This window comes from Dermacentor andersoni, chromosome 7 (assembly GCF_023375885.2).
Source record: "Dermacentor andersoni chromosome 7, qqDerAnde1_hic_scaffold, whole genome shotgun sequence".
In the NCBI taxonomy this organism is placed as follows: domain Eukaryota; kingdom Metazoa; phylum Arthropoda; class Arachnida; order Ixodida; family Ixodidae; genus Dermacentor; species Dermacentor andersoni.
This window is the reverse complement of record NC_092820.1, coordinates 61,980,406-61,994,629: the sequence shown is the minus strand read 5'-3', so window position 1 is coordinate 61,994,629 and position 14,224 is coordinate 61,980,406. Positions and strand designations below refer to the sequence as shown.

Here is a 14,224-nt window from a genome sequence, read left to right as displayed (position 1 = left end):
TGTAAAACTCTCAAAAATGTTTTAAAAACTCTTCCGAAAAGCGAACAAACACGCGGGATAGTGAAAAGATACGAGTAGGGCCATAGAGCAAACATAAAATTGTAACTACGTTGTAGCTCCCATTGGTCTCGCTTTTTTGGCGGGGCCATGTTTTGGTTTCGATTGTAAGTCGACCCCCCCCCCCCCCCAACTTCAGACTTTCAAATTTAAAAAAAAGTGGTCGACTTACAAACGTGTAAATACGGTAACCAACTGAGAAAACGTGTTCAACGACCGCTGTTCGTAAACTTACTTCCGGTTGGCGCTTTCCCTTTCCAACAGGCCGGTGACGTCATAGCGTGACGCGTTCCGGAACTTCTGAAGCACTCCGGTTAGCACTACAGGAGCGCGTCCGCTGCGGGTTTCATACGTGCACGATAGATGGTGCAGCGGCACGTTCTGATCCACGTACTGAAGCGCGCCGGGAAAATTTGAGCATTAAGGGCGCATGCGAAGCGCTGTATGCCCGGCTAAAGTTTTCGTCTGCCTGTCAAGGAGGCTCCTGGTACGTGCGTGCGATGCGCGAGGACTTCGTTAAATCGGAAGTACAGTATAAAGTGACCTCGTTAAATCTCGAAAAAATACACATGGTTTTCAATGGGGCAGATATTGGGAAAAATAGAAAGTGCGTTATTTCGAGAATTTAGTTAAATTGAGGTTCGTTATATCGAGGTTCGACTGTATACAGTAAGAACTCGTTAAGCCGTACCCGCTTAAACAGTAGTTCCGTTTTAAAAGTAGTAAAGTGAAATCCCTGACTCAGCGGCCATTGAACATAATGCATTTTGTATCCGTACAAACCGTACCAGCTTGTTGCATATGTATCGGTTAAAAAGTAGTGTTTTCACTTTTCGTCGCGCGATAATGGTGGTACATCGTCCCCGTCGGGCGGCCTGGCAGAACAACAAGCCTCAGAGATCCGAACGGCCTCCAAGCGCAAACGCAGAGGGCGCTTGGAAGGGTGAAGCATTCATCCATCTATCCACCCGAGAAGACACATTAACATCAACATCACTTCGGCGCCGTGCTAGAGAGCATTCTTTATTTCCTACGAGAAAGCGTTGTGATGTTGTGCAAGCTAGGACTCTCGTCATGCCGAAGCTCGGACGGAAACACCGCCTGCTTAGCACTCAAGAAAAAATGGACATCGTTCATGCCATCAAACGTGGCATGACGAAGTCGGCGCTGGCACGCGAAAGGGATTTACCTTAAACTACAGTGTGTGGCATCTGGAATGCAAAGGAAAAGTTGTTCGGCAGTGCTGCTGCGATCGCGAAAAGGTGTTGTATACGAGGTTCGACTTTTCCTGATGTGGAGGAGGCGCTGGTGAACTGGTTAAAAGCAGCGCGGTCGAAAAACTTGCCTGTTAGTGGACCCCTACTTGTGGAGAAGGCCACGATGACTTCGTATGCCACGATGACTTCGTATGCAGCAATGGCTGGCTGGTGAGGTTTAAGGCGAGGCACGGCGTAAGCACCAGAGTCGTTTCAGGAGAAGGTGCCGCTCACGACGTGGATGGCACAGAACAATGGCAAAATGGTCATCTGAGGCACATCTTGACGGACTACACACCCGACGATATCTTCAACATAGATGAGTTGGCCCTATTCTTCAAGCTGCTGCCAAACAGGATGGCTGTGTTTAAAGGTGAGACATGCACCGGCGGCAAGCATGTCAAGGACAGGATTTCAGTTGCGTTCGGTGTAAACATGTCGGCAACTAAAAAACTTCCACTTCTCGTGATTGCGAAGTTGGCCAAGCCGAAATGTTTTAAAGGCGCCCGACTACCCTCTGGAGTTGTCTACAGCAGCAATACGAAAGCGTGGATGACATTGAAACTTTTTGAAATGCACATGTGTCTCATTGACCGCCGTTTCGCGGCGAAAAACAGAAAAGTTGTTGTTATCTTGGATAATGCGTCGGCGCATGTCGCGCTTGATAACCTTGCGGCTGTAAAATTGGTGTTTCTGCCTCCTAACACCACAGCAATTGCAAAGCCCTTGAGCCAAGGTGTCATTCGGGCTGTGAAACAGCTCTACAAAAAGAATCTGCTGCGCAGAATTCTTCTGGCCTTTGAGTGTGGCAAGATTTTTTGAATTGACCTGCTGGGCGCAGTTCACCTGCTCGAATACTCGTGGCGCCATGTTGAATCGCTGAGTGGGCAGAGCTGCTTCAAGCGTGCTGGCTTCACGGTGTGTGCGGGTGACGCAGAGGATGCTAGCGGCGCCGTCGACCAGTCTTCTGACGCCGTCGACCAGTCTTCTGACGCCGTCGACCAGTCTTCTGACGCTGTCGACCAGTCTTCTGACGCTGTTGACCAGTCTTCTGACGCTGTCGACCAGTCTTCTGACACCATCGACCAAGCTTGCGAAACACTGTTCGCTGAAGTGCTGGAGTGGCACGTTGTTACCCAAGGCATTGCCTTCACTGACTTCAGGGACATCGATAGCGATGTTCAGACTTCTCTGGACATGTCCGACGAAGCTATAGTTGCCTCTGTTGCCGAAGTGTCGCGTAACAACAGCGATGAGGACGACAGCGACAGCACGGGCGATCCAGGCCCGACAGTGGTAGAAGCTGCACGTTATGTCAGCCTCATGCGGGTGTTTGCCGAGAAGACGGGGCTGGTGGAAAAGCTGGCTTGCGGCCTAAGTGAGTTTGAGGCGGCTGTCATCGCTGCCATCATGTATGAAGCCTGCGCTGCAGCCAGGCTTCTCTGTCACACTTCTCTCTGGACATGCTGCTCCATCTACAGTGCTGCTGCAAGGTCCACGCGTGGTGCGTGTTGCAATAATATTCAGATAAGATTGTTGGAATATATACAACAGTGGTTATGTATTTAAGAGCGACACATGCCCAGTGGCACATAGCGAGTGACTAAAGTTGGCATCGGAAGATGTTAGGTGCAGACAAACATACATACCACAAACTGGGCGAAGTTCTCAAAGCTCGGCAATCGCATTAAAGCAATTCACAACATCGCGGTGTGGCGGACTGCCAGTTATGACATAGGCATCACTAAAGCTACCATCGCTGCCTTGAAATGGCCCTGCAAATGTATGCAGGACCTATTTCCCTAGAGTCGGTTCACGAAGGAGTGGCGTCAGAGGAGGTTGGCTTCTTGAGACTAGCAGCTCAAGGCTGCGTTTTTGGTTGATCACTTGGTTGATTCGCACCGGGCACCACATCGTGCAGAAATGAAGCTATCCGCAAATGGGATTGACTGAGAACACAGTCCCAGACGTCATGGCTAACACGAGATAGGATGTAAGGTATTATTAGGTTGCGCAAATAGCTGCAACAGAAATGATTGCACGAGTGCAGTAACTCTATTACCCTGGATCCTCGCCCATTCTCGGGAGATCTCTTGTGTGGCTGCAAAATTATTCGAAAGCTTGTTCTGAAGTACTGGACATAAATTGAAAGCAAGGTACTTGAGTGTGAACCCTTGTATTTTTTCATTCTGCAGTGGACAATGTCAGCTTTGAGCAACGAGTTTTCACAGAGCTCGGTGACTCAACAAATCAGGTGAGGCCTTCTTTCTATCTTTTATTTTGCAACAATTTTCATTGTTATCTCAGGGTTGTTAGATAAAATTTGGCCAGGAAGGCAAAGAGTTCCCTCAGAGCAATTATTAATCTATGTGTAGCTTAAGACAAGCAGCATATTTCATCCAGAATCTCTTTAAAAACACAAGTTCTCTGAAATAAGAATGTTCTTTGTTAATTTTGTTTGTACGGATGTTTTGGCAGAGAGCTCAAGTTGCTTAAATTTAAATTTTGAGGAAAGTATTTTAACACCCATTGTCATCAGTGGTTACAGCTACATTATGTGTGGTCATTGATAGTTATAGCCCTAGGTTACTCTTCCCGTTTCTTTTGAGTGTGTATGCATTTGTTAAGTTCCATCTTTGAAATGCGATAACTCTAAAGGAGGGGAAGAATGCACACACGACAAACTATCAGTTTTTGAACAAAAATAAAAGAAGAGGACTAATTCCAACTTCCTGAAACAGTGCCGAGTGCCTGGAGAGTTTTGCCGGAGACTTGGCAATAAGAAACCCAGACCCACTTATATTATTAACTACAGTAGAATCTCGGTTATATGATCGCACCTGGTATGAATTAAGGGATGATATGAATTTTTCAAAAGTTGCAGTGCAATTTCATTATCTTACAATGGGCTAACTATTGAGTGCCTGACTTTGAGTGTCATCTTCAGTGCCTGATGACAATTTGAAACTTTTCTATCTTTGCACCTGTAAGATCGCAAGACACGCAGTAGTTTCGGCACCTCACAGAAAAGTAAACAGATTCCCTTATGTTGTTGCGCAAACGATGTCCTCATCTACGTCACACAGCAGATAAGACGCAGCAACGAAAGAAACCCTAGACAACCAGGAAGATATTGAGATGTCAGCCTCTGAACGCATGTGTTCAGCCTGCTGCTGTCAAAATGTGCGCAAAGCACGCGTGCCAGTGATTCAAATTGGTGTCAGTCAACGGGAGCGCTTCCTGCCCGCCACGTTACGGCACTAACGAATTGTAACGCCAGGTCTCCCTTTTCGCACTCGCTGTTGTTGCTTTTATTTCTGCTTGGAGATGTACGGTGCTGCAGCTATCTGAAACTGCAATCTCTCGTGTACGGTGATGCCAACATGATGGTGCTGTGTCAGCGGAAAATCACACTTGCGGGATCAGTGGCCTTGAAGCCTGGTTTTCTTTCAAATTTCGAAGGCAACACTCTAAGAAAGTGAAATTTTGTCAATTTCTGCTGCGTATCTTTTCCAAATATTTCACCGTGAGATAAAGGAAGGTCTTGAGTTTTCGGCAAAGAAATAATAAAGATTGAAAATTTTAACTAAGTCGGCCGTTTCATTGCCTCTTAATTTCTCAGTTCGTTTTTTTTTTACATTATTGCACAAATGTCGAGTGATATGAATTTTTTGCTCTGTCCCGAGAGTTTTTTATCGTGATCCTACTGTAGTTAGGAGTTAGTGGTTAAACTTCGATATAATGAACAGATTTAACAATGTAAATCTGAATTTTCTTTTGTCAGTATTACCTTGCAACACATGTGCAGTAGAACCTCGTTGATACAATCCTGTTATGTACAATTTCCGGGCACCAACGTTCAGGATCAAGTACACAATAAATTACTCACTACAGTTACGCATCTTTCTTACGGGTTCACACGTTCCCGGAAAACGTTATCTTTTGTCACCAACGTTAAGTAAATCACCTAACTGCAATCATATTGTTACGTGTGGAAAGACACAGAATAAAGAAGCTATATACAGGTTATTTACACTGGAGCCAGATCGCCAGGCTGACACTCGCTCGTGGCAAAAGGGCACCGACCCACTTCGTCGTCGTTCTCGCGGCGGCTCGTACCTTCAGCATCACTCGATGATATCGTAATACTACTCCCCGGCGGCAAAAGCGCCGTCACGGTGCTGTTAAATATCCAAGGCGCGTGGAGAGTTGTAGGGTTTGAGTCGGGCGACGTGGACAATGTCACTGGCTGTCACAGTGGAGGACGTAGTGGGCGTGGCTAGAGCGATTTCGTAGGTGACATCGGTTACTTGGCGAAGCACGCGATATGGGCCTGTGTAGCAGGAAAGCAGCTTTTCACAAAGCCCAACTTTATGTGATGGTGACCAAAGCAACACGAGGGCGCCGGGCACAAAATGGACATCACAGTGACGGAGGTCGTAGCGTTGCTTCTGTTTGCCTTGAGAGACTTGTAGACGAGTGCGCGCAAGTTGGCGAGCATGGTCAGCATGGGCGATAGCGTCATGGGCATAAGCGCTAGTTGAAGCTGTGGTGGACGGAAGCACAGTGTCCAGTGGTAGCGTCGGTTCACGGCCATACAAGAGGTAAAAAGGCGAAAAGCCAGCAGTTTCGAGACGGGAAGACTTATACGCAAATGTAATGTAAGGTAGAGCGTGGTCCCAGTCACGGTGGTCGTCTGAAACGTATTTGGATAGCATGTCTGTAAGGGTGTGGTTGAAACGCTCAGTGAGGCCGTTCGTTTGAGGGTGGTAGGAGGTGGTAAATTTGTACTGTATTGAGCAGGCACGCATGATGTCGTCAATGACTTTGGCTAAGAACGTACGGCCACGGTCTTTTAGCAATTGACGCGGGGCACCATGAATCAAAATGATATCATGCAGGAGGAAGTCCGCAACATCAGTTGCGCAACTGGTCGGAAGAGCGCGGGTTACGGCATAGCGGGTCGCGTAGTCCACCGCAACTGCAACCCACTTGTTTCCTGATGTAGATACCGGAAATGGGCCGAGAAGGTCTAAGCCGACACGATGGAAGGGCTCGGCTGGGATGTCGAGCTGCTGCAGGTAACCGGCGGGGAGCTGGGAAGGCTTCTTGCGTCATTGGCAAAGTTCACAAGCGGCGACGTAACGTCGTACGGAACGGGCAAGGCCCGGCCAGAAAAAACGGCGACGTACACGGTCATAGGTTCGAGATACGCCGAGGTGTCCTGCTGTTGGTGCGTCGTGAAGTTCTTGTAGAACGGTTGAGCGGAGGTGCTTAGGTATGACAAGTAGGAACTCAGAGCCGTCCGGATGAAGGTTACGACGGTACAGAGTACCGTCGCGGAGGACGAAGAGGCGTAAAGTGGCGTCGGCCGGAGAGTGTTCAAAACGGTCGAGGAGTGCTCTGATGTAGGCGTCACGACGTTGCTCGTCGGCGAAATGAAGCAGCTGCGACACAGAGAATACACAAGCAGCACTGGTAATATTGGAGGAGTCAGGGTCGTCAACAGGGTAACGCGACAAGCTGTCAGCATCTTGGTGCAAGCGGCCAGACTTGTAGATCACGGAATATGAAAATTCTTGTAGCCTCAAAGCCCATCGACCAAGCCGGCCTGTAGGATCCTTTAGCGATGAGAGCCAGCAGAGAGCATAATGGTCAGTGACTACGGAAAAAGGGCGACCGTAAAGGTAGGGACGGAACTTCGCAACCGCCCAGACTACAGCAAGGCATTCGCGTTCCGTAATGGAATAGTTGCGCTCCGATGGTGTGAGGAGGCGGCTTGCATAAGCAATAACACGATCCTGGCCACACTGACGCTGGGCCAAGACGGCACCTACACCATGACCGCTGGCAATTCTGGTACGCAATTCTGTAGGGGCATCAGGGTCGAAGTGGGCGAGAATGGGTGGTGAGGAGAGAAGAGTGACGAGACGAGAGAAGGCGGCGGCTTCTTCAGGGCCCCACAAGAATTGTACGCCTTTCTTCAATAGATTAGTCAGGGGTCTAGCAATTGCCGCAATATATTGAATAAAACGACGAAAGTACGAGCATAGCCCGACAAAACTTCGAACGTCTGCGGCTGTCTTCGGAACCGGAAAGTCTCGGACAACGCGAGTTTTGTCGGGATCAGGCTGTACTCCGGAAGCGTCAACGAGGTGGCCCAGAACAGTAATTTGGCGGCGGCCGAAACGACATTTGGACGAGTTAAGTTGTAGGTTCGCCTTTCGAAATACGTCAAGTATAGCTGTTAGACGCTCAAGGTGAGTGTCGAACGTGGGTGAGAAGACGATGACGTCGTCGAGGTAGCATAGACAGGTGGACCATTTGAAACCACGGAGCAAGGAGTCCATCATACGCTCAAAGGTGGCAGGGGCGTTGCATAATCCAAACGGCATTACTTTAAATTGGTATAGGCCATCAGGTGTGATGAACGCGGTTTTTTCTCTGTCCATGTCGTCAACAGCAATCTGCCAGTATCCAAAACGAAGATCAATGGAAGAGAAATAACTGGAACCGTGGAGGCAGTCAAGGGCGTCGTCTATACGTGGGAGCGGGTAGACATCCTTCTTAGTAATGTTGTTCAGATGGCGGTAGTCTACACAGAAGCGCCACGTGCCATCCTTCTTCTTAACCAACACTACAGGTGACGCCCAGGGACTGGAAGACGGCTCAATGATGTTTTTGTCTAGCATTTTGTTGACTTCACTTTGAATTACTCGGCGTTCAGACGCAGAAACTCGATATGGTCGTCGGTGAATAGGAGTAGCATCGCCAGTAAGAATCCGATGCTTGACTGCGAGCGTCTGGCCTAAAGGGCGATCGTCGAAGTCGAAAATATCTCTGTAGGACGATAACACTTGGTAAAAGTCTTCAGCCTGCGCAGAAGACAGGTCCGTTGAAATCATTTTCTGTATCTTGGGGTCGGCGGCCGAGGCTGGCATGATGGGCCCCCTAAGCTCGCAAGAAGCATCGGTCGATAATGTTGCCACGTGATGGTCGCCGAGACAATCAACGTTGGCAAGGCAAATACCTTGCGGTAGAATTTGCTTTGCCAATCCAAAGTTAAAGATAGGCATGAAAGTGCGGTTCGCCGTAATGGTAAGTATACTGTGAGGCACGGTAACGTCATACTGTAGCGGAATGTCGGGCAGAGGAGTGACGAGGTACTCGCCATCGGGGACTGGTGGGAAAGACAAGAGTTCAATATAGGCTATTGATTTTGGCGGCAGGCGAATAAAGCCGGTGTGGCGTAGGCGGCACTGGGGTGAGTCAGAAGGTTCTGTGAGAATCGGCAACTCAAGGCGAAGGGTACTGGCAGAGCAGTCAATAACAGCAGAATGCGCGGAGAGAAAATTGAGGCCGAGAATGAGGTCGTGGGGGCAATGAGCAATCACGGTGAAGAGGACAGGAGTGTGGCGGCCGGCGATGCTGACACGTGCCGTACACATGCCGATGATAGGCACAGTACCGCCATCCGCAACGCGGACGACGCGTGCCGACGCTGGGGTGAGGAGCTTGTTCAGTCGTCGTCGGAAGGCAGCCTTCATAATAGAAAGATGTGCACCTGTATCGATGAGTGCCGTGACAGGATAGCCATCAACGTCAACGTCAAGAAGGTTTTGGTTCGTGTGCAACGTCAGCAGAGGATTTGAGGGCAGAGTGGACAAGGCAGCTTCACCTCCAGAAGCTGCAGTGCCTAGTTTTGCGGCTGGATCCGGGAGGCGATAGGCGACGGAGAGAAGCGACGGGGTTGGGGCGAACGAGACTGATGGCGTCGAGGTGAGGGCGAGCGGCTGTAGCAAAGGTTCGGGGCAGGAGCATCAGCAGCAATGGGGTCATGGCGGGTGGCATAGGGAACAGAAGGTCCAAAGGGGCGGGAATGAGCGGCGGTGTATGTCCGAGGAGGTGGTGGCCATCGGTTGCGGCAGTGACGAGCGACGTGGCCGATGTGACAGCAGTGAAAGCAGATCGGCCTGTCATCAGGGGTACGCCTTTCGGACGGGTTGCGGCGCGGTGTGGGAGAGACAGGCTGCCGGGGACGAGGAGGGCTGCTAGAGAACTGGGGAACCGTTGGTGTAGACGATGGACACACGGAGTTGAGACCCATGTTCTCAAATTCCTTTCTGACGACTGCCTGAATCAGCGCAATCGTGGTTGCTGGTGGATCGGGCGGCGTCGCGGAGAAAGCTGGCAAACAGGTGGCCTCGAGCTCGCGGCGAACAATACGAGTGACATCATCACATGGGGTGGTTTGACGCGGTCGACCCTCACATGTCGACGTAGCGGCAGTGTTGGGGAGCCGCGTGATGTGATGTGTGATACGGCGGCTCTTAGCTTGTTCAAGGCGACGGCATTCTTTGATGATGGCGTCGATAGTCGAGACGTGGCCGAAAACAAGCAAATTGAAAGCATCGTCGGCGATGCCTTTGAGCACATGCGACACTTTATCTGCCTCAGACATAGTATCGTCAGCTTTGCGGCAGAGAGCCAAGACGTCGAGGATTTATGAAACGTACGGCTCTGTAGATGTCTGAACACGAGACGCAAGAGCCTTTCTCGCGGCAGCCTTGCGCCCAATGGGGTCGCCGAACAGTTCCCTGAGCTTTTCTTTGAAACTGTCCCAGCTGTTTATCTCGTCGTCATGCGTTTGGTGCCACACGTGTGGGGTGCTGCCGAGATAAAAGATGCCATTGGCGAGCATAATCGTTGGGTCCCACCTGTTATTAGCACTGGCGTGTTCGTAGAGCTTGATCCAATCGTCAACGTCCTCTCCCTCCAGGCCAGAGAACACGCCAGGGTCGCGATGTTGAGCAACCGTGATAAATGGAGCAGTCGGACAAGCCGAAGCCGATGCAGAGGCGGTCTCGTCACCGGGAGGCATGGTGACAAGCTCGATGTACCGACCACTCCGGAGTTCCGTGGTGAGGACGGGGATCACCGACCTCCACCAGAATGTTACGTGTGGAAAGACACAGAATAAAGAAGCTATATACAGGTTATTTACACTGGAGCCAGATCGCCAGGCCGACACTCGCTCGCGGCAAAAGGGCACCGACCCACTTCGTCGTCGTTCTCGCGGCGGCTCGTACCTTCAGCATCACTCGATGATATCGTAATAATATTATACGTTTTCCACCCGCCGGATACCATGTAAACAACAAAAGACCCCAGGTACGCGGGATCGAGAGCAGTAGCCACCTGCCGCAGCAGCTTCCCCACGATACTCACCCGTCTGTCTTACGTGAAAACGCCAGCACGCACTCAATATCCTATTCAGGTGTCAGCAAATCTCCTCTTGGGTTGTCGCACGCCGAATTCACAGCTATCGCCGCCAACCCTATTCCGATAAGCATCTTCACCTATCTGTTTCACCACGTGTGATTCCATTGGAAGCATACTGCATGCTTTTAATAGTTGATCACCCAAACGTGCCGCAATTCCGAGGTACTGTGAAGTGGGTGTCGTGTTCGCTCTGGCGGCATCGTAGGCATCATATTCCGGTGTTGCCCACCAGCTACATTTCGTCTCGGTTTCCCAGCGCCACCCTAAAACGCTACGCATTACCACAGCTACTGACTTTTATCTGGCTTTGATCCAGTGGCCATGGCAATACGAAAACAATATGCGTCTCGTCTCGGGTCACTCGGGCCCACCAGCTTTACGTGCGTTGGCGTTTCATGCGGCAACGATCCGATCCGTGCCGAGTGGGCACGTCAAAGCCTCCCGTCCAAATGATCTGCTTGAAAAAGCGTGAGGAGCACAAACGTAAGCTTGACTAGAGCCTCAAGAACTACAATGCACCTCTCGGGCCTCTCGGACCCTGCCAGCTCGGCATGCGTCCTCGTCTCGTGCTGCACCGATTCACACAGCGCTTCTTATTACATAGACGTCAACTACAGTTCATTCTGTCAAACTTTTTGTGACTTCGGATGGTACGTTTACCCGGTTAGTATGTTATTTCTAACATTTTTTTCCAATACGTATGAACGAGGTTCTACTGTATTCTGACAGAGCGCACCAGCTACCAAATGACCACTGATATGCTGTCGAGTGTACATTGTGTCCAATCATAACAACTGGGGCATGATTATGCCTTTAAATACAGCGAGGTATGAGACCGCAGGCTACAGTCTTCCTTTTGTACAGGTTTCCTTTTTGTACTTGTGAAGTGCTGGCTGTCTTGCTGAATAGGCTCATCGTATAGCCCTCCTGTGTCCTTGTCCCATCTTGGTTTCGTTACTACAGCTTTTGAAAGTGAACGACTCTTACCAGTGGAACAATATAATGAATATCAAATTTAAACAAAGTATATTTTCTTGTCTAACGTGGCTTAGTCAATAACCAGGGATTGACTGCAGTTCCACTTTAGTAAGTGGAACTGACTGCCCCAGTGATAGTATAAGCGTGGTGTGGTTTCGAGCGTAGGCCAAGAGGCCATCATTTCAATTATTTTGGTGTGCCCGCAGAACGCACCAGTGCATAACGGCCAGGGCAACAACCACTACGACCTGGCAACAGCGTGGATGGAGCGCGACAGCGAGACAGAGGAGATCCAACGGTCAGTGCTGCTTGCGCTCTCCTCGTAGTTGTAACTGGAGAGATAGCGTTAGTTCTGTTCGGATACACTTAGAACCCTCCACAAGGGTAGCTCGTTGGGTGGGAATTTCTGCTGCCAAGCTTGGGGTGGTGGGCTTTGTTCCTGGCTGCAACACCCAGGTTCTGTTCTAGGTTCCAGGGGAGGTAAATGCGAAAATACTTGTGTATTTAGAATTACTTGCATGCTAAGGAACCCCAAGTAACCAAGATTAACTTGAAGGCCCCTCCTTCATTGTCCCGCAGCCTTAATTGTGGCCTTTGGGTGTAAATTTAAAGGAATTATTTATAAGTGAAAGTAGCATGCAGAATGCTTGCCCGGTGAAAGAGGCCTGACAATCTCCGAAGCAGAAGTGAGAGTTGTCAGAACACAGTTAGGAAAGAGATGTGGGGTCAAGAGTGAGAGGCAACCGCTATTGATGGTGGCATTTTTCATGTGCAAGGAATGGTTAAATAAGCAGTTGTTCAGAGGAAGTAGTTTTAAAAGCCATGAAACTGTAGTTATAGCTGTTGTATTGCTCGAGCAAACTGTAGCTCTTAGCGTAGCTTTAGCCTCAGTTTGTTACACGCTTAATGTCACGGCACTGGAGGCCATGCAATAAAAAAATAATTGTCCTGTTAAGTGGAGCTTACTTCATGTATGATATAAGCTCTTTATCAGGTTGGTGTTGGGGTGGGCTCTTCATTCTACTTTCGCAGATCTTTTTCCTTAGAACTCTAAAACTTATTTCTACAGTGTTTTCGGGAAAAAAACTGCACAATAGCAGCAGGGCAGCGCAATAGCTGTTTTGCCAGAGAGCCTGTTTTACTGCATAGTGTTTCATCATGCACACTAATGGTACATTCGATTGGTCACTTTGGAGCACTTCAGGGCATTCCAGCAGCAACTTTAGATTAATCTAGTTCATTCAGAGTACAGCAATCCAGCGCAGAGTGCTCAGAGACTCGGAGACTTAAAGGCTCAGAGTGCTCAGAGCCTTTAAGCTGGGAGCACAACCGAGGTCCCCCTGAACTCTAGTCACATGGCTTCTCTGATTGCTCTGGGAGCAGCTGAACATTTGACTCGGGGCAGGCATTCTCTTGTTACGATCTTGAGAGGGCCTGGCTCCACATAGCTGCAAACTGAGTCAGAGCACAGTGGGAACCAGTCGAACGTACCATTAATTCGCTGATAGTATGTACAGCCCATTGCTTGTTCAATGTTGTCTGTAGCCACTCGCAGCTATCGCGTAATGGACGAAGCCTACGCATGAACGAGCTTCATTTTGACTTTCTACTGTCCTGAGCAGTGTTCTCTCTGGAGAGCACAGAGGGTGTCAAAATTCCTTTCTTTAGTGCAGCCTAGAGTTGTGCTTTGATATTGTGTTGTCATAATTCGTGCCGTCGACATGCTGTTGCAGTGTGCTGTTGCCCTCTGTTCACTGCCTCCCTGGCTTCACGTGTTTTCCCTGCTCCACTCTTCGTCTTTCTCTGTGCTGGCCTAGCGCAGTGTGTGAAGCTGTTGTCTTTGAGTGCATCATTGATGTGAACAACATGAAGTGCACAATATTTCAGTATCAGTGGCATGTGCACAACATGGTGGTACACGCCACTTCCACTTATAATGAAATACTAATGGTAGTACCAACACTCTGCTTGGCATTGGTATACTGGCACCCTACACTTTTAAATACTTTACACCTTTTAAAGTGTAATTAAAGTTAGTTATCGACCTCATATGCATTTCTCTTAAGATCTGGTACTTTCCTGTCATGAACTCCGTGCAACCCGCAGAACTCCATGGCGTCCCAGGCAGGAAAGTACTGGTCTTGCAGCATTAAAGGAAGGAAATGCAGACGAGTGATGAAAATTGTGACGTGGAGGAATTACACTCTAAAGGGTGTACAGTTTTTAGGAGTGCAGTATAAGTACGGATACCCATCTTGATATTTGTGTGTTAATATAGCACCAAAAAGTAGCAGTTAGGCAAGATATTAAGCAGTCTACTTTTACTGTAAGTGTCTTGGACTGAGATGAAAGGCTGAGAACTTCTTTACTCGCACTGTCATGGAATCGAGGCACTAATAATTAAATGCTGTGCTTGTTGGATTTGGTCTTTAATGCAGTATAACCAAACCTGCTAACAAAATGTGCCCGCACTTAACAGTCTTGAAGTTTGTGCGGGTTTTAAATGCATGCATTGCTCACAGTAGTGTGCCATGTTTTTTCATTTCCTCTGTGTATGGTTTGAATTAATGTTCTACTCTTAACCAAAAGTTCTTGTTTTGCGACAGGCGTCGTATTCTTCAATATTGAATAGCAGGCACAAATGGACATGC

The 14,224-nt window shown here is 49.0% G+C and overlaps 1 protein-coding gene across 13 annotated transcripts in view; it reads left to right on the top strand.

Annotated features, from left to right (window-relative positions):
• The window catches only part of hppy (MAP4K3-like protein hppy), a 210,819-nt gene that overhangs the window by 115,507 nt on the left and 81,088 nt on the right, over positions 1-14,224 (top strand). For all 13 annotated transcript variants that reach the window (XM_055072865.2, XM_055072867.2, XM_055072866.2 and 10 more), the window contains exons 10-11: positions 3,509-3,567; positions 11,780-11,871. In XM_055072865.2, coding sequence (XP_054928840.2) covers positions 3,509-3,567; positions 11,780-11,871 — 151 coding nt within the window. The remainder of the gene's footprint in view (positions 1-3,508; positions 3,568-11,779; positions 11,872-14,224) is intronic.